Source organism: Dipodomys spectabilis, unplaced genomic scaffold (genome assembly GCF_019054845.1).
Source record: "Dipodomys spectabilis isolate Male_0828 unplaced genomic scaffold, ASM1905484v1 ptg000416l, whole genome shotgun sequence".
Classification (NCBI taxonomy): domain Eukaryota; kingdom Metazoa; phylum Chordata; class Mammalia; order Rodentia; family Heteromyidae; genus Dipodomys; species Dipodomys spectabilis.
In genome coordinates this window covers 968,459-983,785 of record NW_024871093.1, presented here as the reverse complement: position 1 = coordinate 983,785, position 15,327 = coordinate 968,459, and the positions used below count along the sequence as shown (strand labels likewise).

The window sequence follows — 15,327 nt, the reverse complement described above, 5'->3', positions numbered from 1 at the left end:
GGTTACTTGAAGATAAGAGTCTTCTGGACTTTTTAGTGAGGCTGACTTTGAGCTGTGATCCTCAGATCTCATCTTCCTGAGTAGTTGGGATTACAAGTGGAGCCACTGATGCCTGGCCCCCTTTAATTTTGGTGGTGCTGGAGAACCAACCTGGGACCTTGTACATGCTAGGCAAGTCCTCTACCACTGAGCTACACAGTCCCAGCCCTATTCTTCACCCCTACCTTTTCTAGTATGTCTTCTTTACCTTTCTGGGGCTTGAACTCAGGGCCTAGGTTCCATCCCTTAGCTTCTTCTCTCAGAGCTGTCAGTCTATCACATGAACCATACCTCCACTTTTGATTTTTGCTGTTCTGTTGGAAAGAAGAGTCTCAGACTTTTCTACTCAGGCTGGCTTCAAACCTCAATCCTCAGATCTCAGCTTCCTGATTAGTTGGATTACAAGGGCTTGAGTCACTCTTCATTCTTTACTCAAACTTCAAGTCTTGCTCCTCAAAACTCACCTTATTGTTGGTCATTTGCTTCTTCAGATCATAATGTCCAGAGAGAAGGATGCGGAGAGTCAGCAGTCCCAGGGCAGCACCTCCTCCCAGGCCCATGGCTCTAGTGCCTCTTCACAGTCCCAAGGCATCTTCACCCAGTCCCAAGGCTTTTCCCAGTCCCAAGGCACATCCAGCTCCTCCACCAGCACTGCACCCACCTCCAGCCAGTCTTCTCACTCCAGCTCTGGGACCATGAGCTCCTTAGAGACAGTATCCACTCAGGAACTCTATTCAATTCCTGAGGACCAGGAGCCCGAGGAGCCTGTTCCTGCCCCTTGGGCTCGATTATGGGCCCTTCAGGATGGATTCTCCAATCTTGGTAAGACGTTGGATTATATATAGTACATTGTGTTATTCAGAAAAATAATTCTAGAATGTTGTTGCAGCAAAAAATCTTAGAATGCTCAAGAATGATTCTGGAGTTTGGAGATGAGGCAAGAAAAAAACGAGAGAAGCAGTGATGAGCAGCCTTCCACCTGCTGTGGACTCCATGTTTTCTTTTAGTAAATATCCGTGAAACCTTCACAATGTGCTGTCCATCTGAGGCGAGCCTGTGGACCTCTTTCTAGCCATGCAGTCATGCATGCTTGCATGACTTCTGCCATAGTTCTGCTTCAAACCATCAGAGTGGTTCAGAACAGGGAAATCCTGGTTGGCATGGGACTTGTGATCTTCCTGCCTCAGCCTCCCTGTGCTGGGATTACATCTATGTCCCGCCATGCCTGCTAGTCTTTGTGTTTTGCAAAGCATTTTAGTGTAGGCATACTTATTTCTGCAAAGACCTGCCATTATTGGTTTGATAGAGATTGTGTTGACTTGTAGGCCAGACGGAGGTATTGCCTTAACAGTAGTCAGTATTGGGGCTGGGAAGGTGGCTCAGTGGTAGAGCGCTTGCCTTGCAATGCATGAGGCCCTGAGTTTGATTCCTCAGCACTACATAAGCAAAAAGAAAAAAGTCAGGAGTGGCGCTGTGGCTCAAGCGGTAGAGTGCTAGCCTTGAGCTGAAGAGCTGAGGGACAGTGCCCAGGCCCAGAGTTCAGGCCCCACAACCGGACCCAAACAAACAAAAAAAATAGTCAATATTTCAGTTCATGAATATATTACACACACATGTAGATTTTTAACTTTTTTCGTGTTTTGTAGTTTTCAGAATGCTAATTTGCACCTTTTTAGTTAAATTTGCCTGTGTGTTTTAGTACATTTTTGCTTTTATGAATGGAATTATTTTTAGAATTTTATTTTAGATTTTTTTCATTACTAATATATACAAGTTCAAATAGGATTGTTTTTTGGCAGTATCGGGGTTTAAACTCAGGTCCACTTGCTTGCTAGGCAGGTACTCTACCACTGAGCCATGCCCTCACCTACAAATGATATGTCATTATCTGTGTAGTAGAACGTTGAATAGGAGTGAAGAGAGTTAACATCCTTGGGCTTGTTTCTGATGCTAGGGGAGCTTTCATTTTTACTACTAAGTATGGTGATATCTGGATATTTTGTAAGTACCCTTTCCTAAGTTGAGAAAGCTCCCTTTTATTTATTTCTTAGTTTTCTGAGTATTGTGACTATTGAGATGATCTTGTTTTTCCCATGGATTTGAGTGTCATGTACTAAATTAATTGATTTTTCAGATATTAAATTAGCTATACTTTCCTGGTCTAATCCTTAGAGTGTGTGTGATATGTATATATAGTGTATATATAGTATATATATGTATATATATATATATATATATATATATATATATACACACACATATATATGTATATATAGTGACGTCTTGCCCAGATTGATCGTTTTTTTTTTTTTTTGGCCAGTTCTGGGGCTTGAACTCACGGTCTTTGCACTGTTCCTGAGCTTGTTTTCTCAAGGCTAGCACTCTACCACTTGAGCCACAGCATCATATATGGCTTTTTCTGTATATGTGGTACTGAGGAATCAAACCCAGGGCTTCACGTATGCTAGGCGAGCACTCTACACTAAGCCATATTCCCTGCCCCCAGATTGATCTTGAACTTGTGAGCTCAAATGATCCTCTTGCTTCAGCCTCCAGAATAGCTAGGACTATATAGCCTTGTACCACCACACCTGGATTTTCTTTTCCCCAATACATTGCTGGATGCAGTTTACTGCTATTTTGTTGATGATTATTGTATTTGCAGTCAAAAGAGATTTTGGTTTATAGTTTTTTTCTGATAGCAGTTTACTGCTATTTTGTTGATGATTATTGTATCTGCATTCAAAAAAGATTTTGGTTTATAGTTTTTTCTGATGTTTTTGTCTGGTTTTGGTGTATGTCACCATTTTGCTGGCCTTAAGTCAGGCTTATTTCTTGGAAAAGTCTGAGAAGAATAAGGAGTAATTTTTTTTATTTTTTTGGTCGGTTGTGGGACTTGAACTCTGGGCCTGGGCACTGTCCCTGAGCTCTTTAGCTCAAGATGAGTGCTCTATGGCTTGAGCCACAGTGCCACTTCCGGTTTTCTCGTGGTTAATTGGAGATAAGGAGTCCCACAGACTTTCCTGCCTGGGCTGGCTTCGAACCAGGATCCGCAGCCCTCAGCCTCCTGAGTAGCTAGGATTATAGGCATGAACCACTGGTGTCTGGCTGCTTAGTTGTAGTTTTTTTTTTTTTAATTGTGAAAATACCATACAGAGGGGTTACAATTACATGAGCAAGGTAATGAGTACATTTCTTAATTTCTTATCAAGCATTGTTGCCTCCTCCTTTGTTTCCCCTTACCATTCCTTTTCATCCCCCCACCCCCCCGAGTTGTATCTTTTGTTTGTTTTTTGCTGGTCCTGGGCTTAAATTGGCCTGGGCACTGTTCCTCAAGGCTAGTGCTCTACCACTGGCCACAGTGCCACTTCCCAGAATGCAAAGTTCTTTATCACCATGAATGGGGGAAATAGAGAAATTTCAATGGTTGCTTGCTGTTTCATGGTTATCCATAGTCACACTTATTGAACTCTCTGTATTAAATATTTGTTTTTGGCTATGTTGGGGAGCATGTGTCAGCTGGAGGAGGGGGAATGGAGGCCATAAATGTGGGTGAATATGGCTGGAGTACTTTTACGTGTATGTATAAAAATGGAACAATGAAACCTATTGAATTGTTTTAAAAAGTGGGGATGAGTAGAGAATGATAGAGGGGGTGAGGCTGATGCTGTCCATTGTCTGCATGTATGGAAATGTCACAACCAACTCTCCCTCCCTTGAGTAACTAATATGCTAATAAAAATGTTAACTTTTTTCTGGAGGATAAAAGAATATAATAGGGGATGAATATGATCAAAGGACATCGTATTTATTTTTCATCACTTATTTCTGTATTTATTTATTTTGGTGTTGGTACTGGGGCTTGAATTCAGAGTCTGCGCACTATTTAGCTTTTCTAATTAAGCCTGGTACTCTTCCACTTGATTCATACCTCCAGTTCTGACTTTTTTTTCTTGCCAGTCCTGGGCTTGAACTCAGGCCCTGGGTACTGTCCCTGTGCTTTTTTTTCCTGCAGGCTAGCACTCTACCACTTAAGCCATGGACTTGAGTCTCATGGATTTTTCTGCCCTGGCTGACTTTGAACCACAATCCTTAGATCTCAGCCTCCGGAGTAGCTACGAATATAGGCGTGAGCCATAGGCATGAACCACTGGTGCTAGACTTTTTTTTTAAACTCAGTTTGTATGAAAGAGTTGCCAGCTCGTAAGTTAGGTAATGAACACATTTATTTTTTTATTTTTCATTTTTTTTTTGGGTCCGGTCGTGAGGCCTGAACTCTGGGCCTGGACGCTGTCCCTCAGCTCTTTAGCTCAAGGCTAGCGCTCTACCACTTGAGCCACAGCGCCACTTTCGGCTTTTTTCTTTTTGCTTATGTGGTGCTGAGGAATCGAACCCAGGGCCTCATGCATGCAAGGCAAACACTCTACCACTGAGCCACCTTCCCAGCCCCCACATTTAGTTTTTAAACAATATTATTCTGTCCCTCAGTTTCCCCCATCCTGTCCCTGCTCACTAGTTACATAGTTAATTTTCCACATAGTGTATACTGAATAGCATGACTACATTTTTTCACACTTTTTTTTTTGGGGGGTTGGGTTGTGGGGCCTGGGCGCTGTCCCTCAGCTCTTCAGCTCAAGGCTAGCACTCTACCACTTGAGCCACAGTGCCACTTCCGGCTTTTTTCTTTTTTGCTTATGTGGTGCTGAGGAATCGAACCCAGGGCCTCAGGCATGCAAGGCAGGTGCTCTACCACTGAGCCATCTTCTCAGCCCACACTTTTTTTTTAATGTGCCCATACTGAGACTTGAATTCAGGACCTACTCTCTTATACATCTGGCACTCTTACCACTTGGGCCATGCTTCCAGTTTGTGGTTGGGTATTAAACTGAAGCTTTGAGCTAGGTGATACCACAAAGCCACCTTCCTTAAAAAAGAAATCCTGCTAATGGAGTCTGTACTCCCTTTCAGGCGGTTTTCCTCCCATAGATTTTCTGAGCACTTTGAAGGGTATGTGGTACATGAAATTCAAGTGTCTGGCATGTGCTTTCCTATTCCAGACTGCGTTAATGACAGCTACTGGTTTGGGAGGGATAAAAGCTGTGAATATTGCTTTGACGAACCACTGCTGAAAAGATCGGATAAGTACCGGACCTATAGCAAGAAACACTTCCGGATTTTCAGGGTAGGTCACGAGTGTCCACTGATTTGGATTGGGGGGAACTGATGGCTCTTGGGTATCTTCCTTCTATCAAGTCTCTGCTGTTAAAACTTGGAAATAAAATATTCTGTTTCAGGAAATGGGTCCTAAAAACTCTTATATCGCATACATAGAAGATCACAGTGGGAATGGAACCTTTGTAAATACAGAGCTTGTAGGGAAAGGAAAACGCCGCCCTTTGAGTAACAACTCTGAAATCGCACTTTCACTATGTAGAAATAAAGGTAATATTATTTTACGGCTACTGGATTAAATAAAAACAAAACACCTCCTATGTGAAAGGAAAACTGACTTTGTGTTCTTATGGCATATGGCTTAAGTAAAATCAAGTAAGTTAATATTCAAGATTTAACCCTGGTGTCTTAGTTATATTTTTGAGTTATGAAAAAGTTGTATCCAGGGTAGGGTATACCCTAGATGCCTTTCATCCCAGATACTTTGGAGGCATAGATTAGGAAGTTTGCAGTTAAAGACCAGACTAGGGGCTGGGAAGGTGGCTCAGTGGTAGAGTGCTTGCCTTGCATGCATGAGGCCCTGGGTTTGATTCCTCAGCACCACATAAATGGAAAAAGCCGGAAGTGGCTCTGTGGCTCAAGTGGTAGAGTGCTAGCCTTGAGCTGAAGAGCTGAGGGTCAGCGCCCAGACCCAGAGTTCAGGCCCTAAGACTGGCCAAAAAAAAAAGACCAGCCTCGGCAAAATATTGGAGATATCCCTGTCTTGAGAAACATGCCAGGCGTGGTGTTCATATCTGCCATCTCTGCTATTTGGGAGGTATAGGTAGGAGGATCATGGTCCAAACTGACCATTGGCAAAAAACAAAACAAAACAAAAACAAAAAACAACCCAGGAGACCCTATATGAAAAATGGCCGGAAGCAAAAGAGGCATAGCTTAAGCATAGAATGTCTGCTTACCAAATGAAGTTGAGTTCAAACCCCGATACCACCAAAGAAATGAATAAGTAAAACAAAATATAGTAAAATAAAGCAAGTGAAATAAAAACTTGTATTCAGAGAGGTTTTTTTTTGGTCAGTAGTGGGGCTTGAACTCTGGGCCTGGGCACTGTCCTTGAGCTCTTCAGCTCAAAGTGCTCTACCACTTGAGCCACAGCGCCACTTCTGGTTTTCTGGTGGTTAATTGGAGATAAGAGTCTCACAGACTTTCCTGCCCGGGCTGGCTTTGAACCTTGATCCTCAAATCTCAGCCTTCTAAGTAGCTAGGATTACAGGTGTATGTCACTGGTGCCTGGCTTCAGAAGAGGGTTTTTTTTTGTTGTTGTTGTTTAATAGATTGGATTGGTTTTATTTAAAGCCATACACTGTCAATTATATTTTGCTGATTTTAGTTCATTGATAGGTTCAGTTTATACACATCAGTCTTAGGTATTTGAATTGTTTCAGGCTACTAATTTTATTCATTCTCCCTCCCTTCCTTCCTTTTTCCTACTTTCTTCCCTCCCTTATTCTTCCCTTCATTTCTTTGTTCATTCATTTTGAGGTATACTTACTAAGCTCCTTTTATATCCCAGGCACCAGGCTGTGGATATGTCTCTGAGTTGTCAGCCCCACTGTTTGTCCTTTTACTCTGGTGGGTATCTTACATGGCAGGCAAATGCTTTGCAAATGACCACACCCCCAGCCTTCTACTACCGTGAATACCACATAGTAACTGTGGTAACAGGAGATGTTCACTGCTCTTATCAGGTAGCATTTTACAAACACCTAAAATTTTATGAATACATATCTAAAACAGTCAGTTATTCAGGTCAAAATCTAGAAAGAACAACTGAAAAAAAAAAGTGACTTACAAGTTGAGCATGATGGAGTATACTTATAATCCCAGCTTTAGGAGGTGGAGGCAGGAGGATTTTGAAATGAAGTGCCAGACTGGACTATATAATATGACCCTGCATAAAATTCCAAAAAGCAACCGCATAATGCCTTTTTTTGTTTAGTTTTTTGTTGTTTATGTGATTCTGAACCCAGAGCTTCATGCATGCGAGGCAAGCACTCTACTATTAAGCCACATTCCCAGCCCCCTGCACAATGTCTTACGGAGTTAAAAGTCAAGCTTGATGTCTACATTTAGGCAGCTGAGTTTCCCTCCTCTAAATGAAGCAGACTTTGAAGTTTGGAAAGATACATGCTCAAAGCTCACATTTATCAGTTCTCCCATGTTGCTGGAATCAGAAGCTAGGAATTACCTGGACAAGCCGGGCGCCGGTGGCTCATGCCTGTAATCCTAGCTACTCAGAAGGCTGAGATCTGAAGATGGCGGTTCAAAGCCAGCCCGGGCAGGAAAGTTTGTGAGACTCTTATCTCCAATAAACCGCTAGAAAACTGGAAGTGGTGCTGTTGCTCAAGCGGTAGAGCACTCGCCTTGAGCACAAGGACAGCGCCCGAGCCCAGAGTTCAAGCCTCATGACGAGAAAAAAAAAAAAAAGAAAGAAAGAAAGAAAGAAATTACCTGGACAGTTATTCCTGGCTTGAAATGTTTAGTAATTGTACACAGAATTGGCCCAAATTGGGTGGTTAAGTTATTGAATCAGTAGTTCTTTTGTAGTTTTGTTTTTGTTTTGTGGTCAGTACCAGGACTTGAACTCCAGAGCCTCATGTTCTTGCTCACAGCTGGTGCTCTGCCTTGAATCATGCTTCCAATCCTGTGTTTTGCTAGTGAGTGGAGTCTTGGACTTTTCTGCCTGGGTTGACTTTGTATCTGGTTTTTTAGATCTCAGCCTCCTGAGTTGCTATAATTACAGGTGTGAACTGTTGGCCTTTGGCATGGTTTTTCTTTTACTTTTCTTTTATCTTAGAGCCTAACAATTGGGGTGATAAAAGGGATTTGTTTAGAGAGTGCTATTTGTTTAACTTCCTGAAGAAGCTTAAGATAGTTGGTACTAAAAGATACTAGACGAGTAAAAGTACTAGTGCCTGGGAGAAGATGGTAATACTAGTATGAAGACAGGTGGTCTAATTTTTATTGGGATGTGGACTTGACTAGGATAGCTTTCCTAGGCTAGATCATTGGCTTTTTGGTTCTGGGCCTTTGGTAATCTCTTGGTATTTTATTACAGTTGGTTAGTATTCTGAAGTCCATGAACCTCAAAAGAATTAATGGTGCTGGTTTCTCACATTTTGGAGAGAACAGTACTGTATATTTCCATGAAAGAAATGGAAATTAGCTGGGTGCCAGTGGCTCACGCCTGTCATCCTGTCTACTCCGGAGGCTGAGATCTAAGATCGGTGGTTGGAAGCCAGCCTGGGCAGGAAAGTCCATGAGATTCTTATCTTCAGTTAATCACCAAAAATCCTTAAGTAGAGCTATGGCTCAAGTGGTAGAGTGTTAACCTTTCAGCAAAAGAAGCTCAAGGACAGTGCCTAGGCCCTGAGTTCAAGCCCTAGGACCAGCACAAAATAAAAAAGAAAAGAAAAAAGAAAAAGGAATTTGACTTATTCTGTGATACTAGTTAGCTTTGCTGACTTATTCTTTTAGGATTACGTATTAAATACAACTTAAAACAGTTGTCTTATATTTTCTGTGGCAACTGGATTTTAGAACCACCTACCTAATTGGATGAATTAATACGTCCACTTTCTGCCCTATTTTTCTCCTTAGTTTTCGTATTTTTTGATCTGACTGTGGATGATCAGTCAGTTTATCCTAAGGAATTAAGAGATGAATACATCGTGTCAAAAACTCTTGGAAGGTAAATTATTATTTTTCCTTATATAACAAATTGCATTTTTAATCACATTTGTCATTAGTTTTTATAATTTGATATTACAATATTCATTTTTTTATTTATAAAGTGGCTACATGGCAGCTTTTTGTAATAGGTTTATTATTTATTTTTAAATTAAATTAATAATACTATTATTCTTTTTAATTTTTTTGGTGCCTGTGCATGGGCTTGAACTCTGGGCCTGGGCACTGATTCTGATCTTTTTTGCTCAAGGCTAGTACTCTACTACTTAACCACAGCTCCACTTCTGGCTTTTTTGGTAGTTAATTGGAGATAAGAGTTTCTTGGGCCAGGTGCCGGTGGCTCACGCCTGTAATCCTAGCTACTCAGGAGGCTGAGATCTGATGATTGTGGTTCAAAGCCAGCCCAGGCAGGAAAGTCTGTGAAACTCTTCATCTCCAATAAACCACCAGAAAACCGGAAGTGGTGCTGTGGCTCAAGTGGTGGAGCGCTAGCCTTGAGCTGAAGAGCTGAGGGACAGCCCCAGGCCCAGAGTTCAAGCCCCACGACGACCACCACCACCAACAACAAAAAGAGTTTCATGGACTGAACTGCCTGAGCTAGCCTTGAGCCTCAATCCTTAACTCAGCCTCCTGAGTAGTTAGAATTATCGGTGGGAAGACCAGCACCCAGCTTGATACTAGAGATCAAATTCAAGGTTCTGTGCATGCTCAGCAATTGCTGTGCCATTAATCTTTACCTACATCTTAATTTCTCTTTCTTTTCTTTTCGTTTCTTTTCTTTTTTTTTTTTTTTCTGGTCCTGGGGCTTGAACTCTGGGCCTGGGAGCTGTCCCTGAGCTTCTTTTGCTCAAGGCTAGCACTCATTCTACCATTTGGACCACAGCACTATTTCCCACTTCTTCTGAGTAGTTTATTGGAGATAGGAGTCTCATGAGGTTGGGAATGTGGCTTAGTGGTAGAGTGCTTGCCTAGCATACATGAGGCCCTGGGTTTGATTCCTCAGTACCACATAAGCAAGCAAACAAACAAAAACAGTCTCATGAACTTTCCTGCCTGGGCTGGCTTCAAACTGTAGTCCTCAGATCTCGGCCTACTGAGTAGGATTACAGGTGGAGCCTCTTGTACCTGGCTTGTACAATATAGTACAAGACCCTGGGTTCTATCTCCAGCATTAGCCAAAAAAAAAAAAAAAAGGAATTTAGTGATTATTAATGTATCCACAGGAGGCTGGGAAGGTGGCTCAGTGGTAGAGCGCTTGCCTTGCATGCCTGAGGCCCTGGGTTCGATTCTTCAGCACCACATAAGCAAAAAGAAAAAAGCCAGAAGTGGCGTTGTGGCTCAAGTGGTAGAGCGCTAGCCTTGAGCTGAAGAGCTGAGGGATGGTGCCCAGGCCCAGAGTTCAGGCCCCACGACCGGACCCCCCCCCCCCAAAAAAAAAAAAATGTATCCATAGGATTGTGAAATCATCACCACAATCTAATCTATTTCACAGCATTTGTACCTCCTATCAGAACACATGGTTATGGCTGGGAAGGTGGCTCAGTGGTAGAGCGCTTGCCTTGCAGGCATGGGGCCCTGGGTTCAATTCCTAAGCACCACATAAGCAGAAAAAACCGGAAGTGGTGCTGTAGCTCAAGTGGTAGAGCGCTAATCTTGAACCGAAGAGCTGAAGGACACCCCCCAGACCCAGAGTTCAAGCCCCACGACCGACCGAAAAAAAAAAAAAAGAACACATGGTTACTGCATATTATAATGAGACTGTGAACTGTTCCCCTCAGCCTCATCTACTAGGGTTTTGGTTGCCAGCTGATGGGCTTTGGGAAATTGGTGCTGGTGGCTTATATCTGTAATCCTAGCTATTTAGGAGGCTGAGATCTGAGGCTTGAGATTCAAAGCCAGCCGGGCAGGAAAGTCCAGGAGATTTTTATCTGCAGGTAACCACAAGAAAAGTGGAAGAAGGGGCTGGGAAGGTGGCTCAGTGGTAGAGTGCTTGCCTTGCATGACCTGGGTTCGATTCCTCAGCACCACATAAGCAAAAAGAAAAGAGGAAGTAGAGCTTTGGCTCATAGTGGTAGAGCACTAGCCTTGAGCAAAAGTGCTTTAAAAAAAAAAAGTTCAAGCCCCAGGATGGGCACAATTGTACACACACACACACACACACACACACACACACACACACACACACACACACCCTGTAGCTTTGTACACACACACACACACACACAATTGTACACACACACACACACACACACACACCCTGTAGCTTTGTACACACACACACACACACACACACACACACACACACACACACACACACACACACACACACACACACACACACACACACCTGTAGCTCACACCTATAATCTTAGCTACCTAGAAGACTGATATTGAGAAGATTGAGGTTCCAGTCAGGATATATGCAGGGGCAGGAAGTGAGACCCTATCTCAAAGTAACTAGCATGCACAGGCATACACAGACAGACAGACACATAGATACAGGGAGAAGTGGCTCAGTGGTAGAGCACTTGCCTAGCAAATGTGAGGTCCTTAGTTCAAACTCCACTACTAACAAAACCAAGCAAATGACTGAGAATTGCTGTCTGTTTTTCTCTCTAGTGGTGCGTGTGGAGAGGTAAAACTGGGTTTTGAGAGGAAAACATGTAAGAAAGTAGCCATAAAGATCATCAGCAAAAGGAAATTTGCTATTAGCTCTTCAGGAGAAGCAGTAAGTATGGGGTTTTACATTTCTTTTCAGCCTCAGGAAGACTTGACTAAAGCGTGATATAATCATTTATGAATAGAAAAAAAATCACTGAAAAAATTTACATTGAAAAATTTAAGTGTCCTTTGATTGATCTAGAAACTTTCATTTATAGATAATTTGGTTTCACAAATATTTGTCCATCTTAATATACATAGCAAGAAGATGTTTTTTCTTTCCTCCACTTTGAAATGTTATGACTCTTTTTACAATAATTGAAAGGAAATCAGAAAGGAAAAAAATACAGTTGTAATCCTGCCACTGTAACCCCAACAGCTGTTTTCAGCTTTTCTTTCCCTTCTAGCCTTGGTTTATATGAGTTCATGTTTTTAGATGGCTGAAATCATATTGCATGTATAGCTTGGCATTCTGCCCCCCCCCCCTTTTTTTTTTCCTGCTTGGTACTGGGGCTTAAACTCAGGGCCTAGGTACTGTTCTTGAGGTTTGTTTGTTTGCTTGTTTGTTTTTTTGCTCAAGGCTAGGCTCTACCACTTGAGCTACAGCTCCACTTCTGACTTTTTGGTGGTTAATTAGAGGTAAGAGTCTTATGACCTTTCCTGCCTAGGCTGGCTTTGAACTACAATCCTCAGGTCTTAACCTCCTGAGTAGCTGGGCCAGCTGTCTTTTAACTTTTTCTCTCTGGGCTGGTGTTCTGTCACTTGAGTCCCAGCTCCACTTCTGGCCTTTTGGTGGTTAATTGGAGATCAGAATCTCACAGATTTTCCTTCCTGAGCTGACATTGAAATGATCCTTAGAAAAGCCTCCTGATTGGTATTATAGGTATGAGCCACCAGTGCCCTGCTCTAGTGTTTTTTTTTTTTTTTTTTAAGTTTTAAATCTTTTTGGTGACATTAGTGATCAAACCCTAGGCCTCATTCTTGGTAGGCAAATGCTCTACCACTGTGTTATATTCCCAGCTTTTACTTAAAGAGTTAAAAAATTACATTGTTTTATAGCAGCTATTCATCTTATAACATTTAAAAAACAAATCTACATTTGCTGAATGGGTGATGTTGCCAAACATATTGGTTTTTCCATGCATGACCTAACAAAGTAATATAAAACACAGCCCCTAATCACAGTTTCCTTTGCAGCCAGCTGTTTCTGGCTATTATACTTTAACATTCCTTAAAGATCTTTTTTTCCTCCCTAGACAATTCCATGGTCACATGGCAGGAGGAATTTCCTTTCTGTGTTCACCTCTCCTCTGAGGTTCCGGATTTGCTTTGCCTTTTGGGGAGAAGCAAATTATCTACTAGACTGTTAAAAATGTAGAACATGTTGCTTCTTAATTTCCCTCTTTGAATCTTTTATTTGACATTTTAGGATCTCTCTCTGTTAACAGTAACACGCCCTGATTTGGTAATGAGTGTAAGGGCTTTCCGGAAGAGGCAGGCCTTTAAACCTAAACATCTGGGGCTTTTTAGCTCAAGTCCATTTTACATAAATATGTAATTCTATATCCTCTTTGCTCATGGAGGGTGTAGTTGGGAAGTTGAAGTTGAGTTACTCAATTCATCCTCTGGAATTGTGACAGAACAACTCCAGTTCTCTGAAGCTTGCTGTCCTCAGAGTGGAAGGAAACTGGTTGGCTTGCGATTGTTTAACTTGTGTCTGCTGATTATTGGAAATTTGAATTGACATTTTTTTAAGCATAGTTTAATTAAGCACCTTTTTGTCTAGGGTTTTCATTTGTTTTCTTCTCTATCTTTTTTGGTGATGGTGATAGGTCTTGAACTCAGCACTGGCTGAGTAGAAGGCTGGCCTTCTACCACTTGAGCCACATCTCCACTTCTGGCTTTTTTTTTTTTTTTTTTGTAATTAATTGGAGATAAAGAGTCTCCCAAACTTTTCTGCCTGGGCTTGTTAACTTTTCCAAAGTAGCTTGGATTATAGGTGTGAGCCATGGGTTCCGTTTAGTGTGTGTGTGTGTGTGTGTGTGTGTGTGTGTATGTGTGTGTGTACTGGGGTTTGAACTCAGAGCCTCTATTTCCACAAAGTGATTTCAGTAAGTTATTCATCAACCTCTGTTTTTTTTGACTAGAACCTGATGTGGAACTTAGACTTTTCTCAACTAAGTTTATCTGTAAACTTAAAAAAATACTTGATATTATTACTATTACATATTCTTGTTGCTATTAATAAATCCCAGTATTCTGTTTATCATAGGACTCAACTCTCAATGTTGAAACTGAAATAGAAATTTTGAAAAAACTAAATCATGTAAGTATTTATTACTCCCATATTGCTAATATGGGAGCAGTGTAAAGTGATTCAGTGTAATGAAACTAGTATTAAATCTGGATTCCTTAATTTTTTTTTTTTGGTTGGTTGTGGGGCTTGAACTCTTGAGCCCTTCAGCTCAAGGCTAGTCACTTGAGCCACAGTGCTACTTCTGGTTTTTTCTGTTTATGCAGTGCTGAGGAATTGAACCCAGGGCCTCATGCATGCAAGGCAAGCACTCTACCACTGAGCCACCATCCCAGCCCCTGGGTTCCTTAATTTGTATGCATGTATACACATATACATAGACCCTGCTGTCACTTAGCTTAGAGGAGTTTCACTCTAAAAACAAGTAGAAACTAAGAACAAAGTCACTGCTTTTAATGCTATTATTTCCGCAGCTCCCTTAGAACTTGATGGACCTGCTAAACCATGACAACATGAGAAGCTGGCTAGCTGAGAGCTGAGGGGCTGGCCTCCCTGCTTGGCTTCTTCTCATTTCTTGGCAACTTCTTCCTGACTTTGCCAGGTTCCACGTTAGGTAGGCTGGCCTCCAACTCCTGAGCTGTGCATTCTTGTGTGTCACTTCTTTTTTAATTTCAATGACTAGAGGGCCTCTAAAGAGTAAATCCTCTAAACTAGAAAACAAGACAAAACAAAACACCTAAGGTAAATAGTGAGAAACCTCATGAGAATTTTCTCTGCCAGAGGATCCCCAAATGTAACATATATACAAATTCAGTGTCCAGTGCTAGACAGCAATGTAGTCCTACCCCTCCTCCCCCCACCCCAAATAGGGGAAGTGTAAGGGCACATTGACCTGTGGGAAAATTGTAGATTTTTTTTTAGTGGCTCAAGCCATTGGCCTGTGGAGTCTGCACAGTGTTTTGCTCAAGTGGGCCAGGCTGTTTTCTAGCCTCTGACAGTTGTCAGCCAGATGGAGCTGTCCAGCCCTCCCCTCACAATGACTTCAGTCTAGTGTGTTCCACAGACCTGGGCTCCTAACCCATTTCTGTCACCTGGCTTTGATGAGTCTGGGTCCTGCCTAATGGGCCTGGTGATCATCTCTACTGGGAAGTAGGATTTAGGTTTGTTTCCTATTGCTTTCTTTCTTTGTGCCCTCTCTTCCCTTTCTTCCTTCCCTCCCTTCATTTCTTCCTTCCCTTCCTCCCTTCCCTCCCTCTCTCTCTCCCTCTCTTCCTCTCTCCCTCTCTCCCTCTCTCCTTCTCTCTCTCTCTCTCACACACACACTCTCTCTTTCTCTGCCTGCCTCTTTCTTTCTTTCTTTCTTTCTTTCTTTCTTTCTTTCTTTCTTTCTTTCTTTCTTTCTTTCTTTCTTTCTTTCTTTCTTTCTTTCTCTCTCTCTCTCTCTCTCTCTC

General features: G+C 42.0%; 1 protein-coding gene across 2 annotated transcripts in view; it reads left to right on the top strand.

The window, feature by feature from the left end:
- Chek2 (checkpoint kinase 2) overlaps window positions 1-15,327 on the top strand; it is a 32,783-nt gene that overhangs the window by 2,826 nt on the left and 14,630 nt on the right. For both annotated transcript variants that reach the window (XM_042667643.1, XM_042667642.1), the window contains 6 exons: window positions 531-861; window positions 5,097-5,221; window positions 5,334-5,481; window positions 8,872-8,962; window positions 11,581-11,689; window positions 13,895-13,948. In XM_042667643.1, the coding sequence (XP_042523577.1) occupies window positions 537-861; window positions 5,097-5,221; window positions 5,334-5,481; window positions 8,872-8,962; window positions 11,581-11,689; window positions 13,895-13,948 (852 nt within the window). In that variant the 5' untranslated portion in view covers window positions 531-536. The remainder of the gene's footprint in view (window positions 1-530; window positions 862-5,096; window positions 5,222-5,333; window positions 5,482-8,871; window positions 8,963-11,580; window positions 11,690-13,894; window positions 13,949-15,327) is intronic.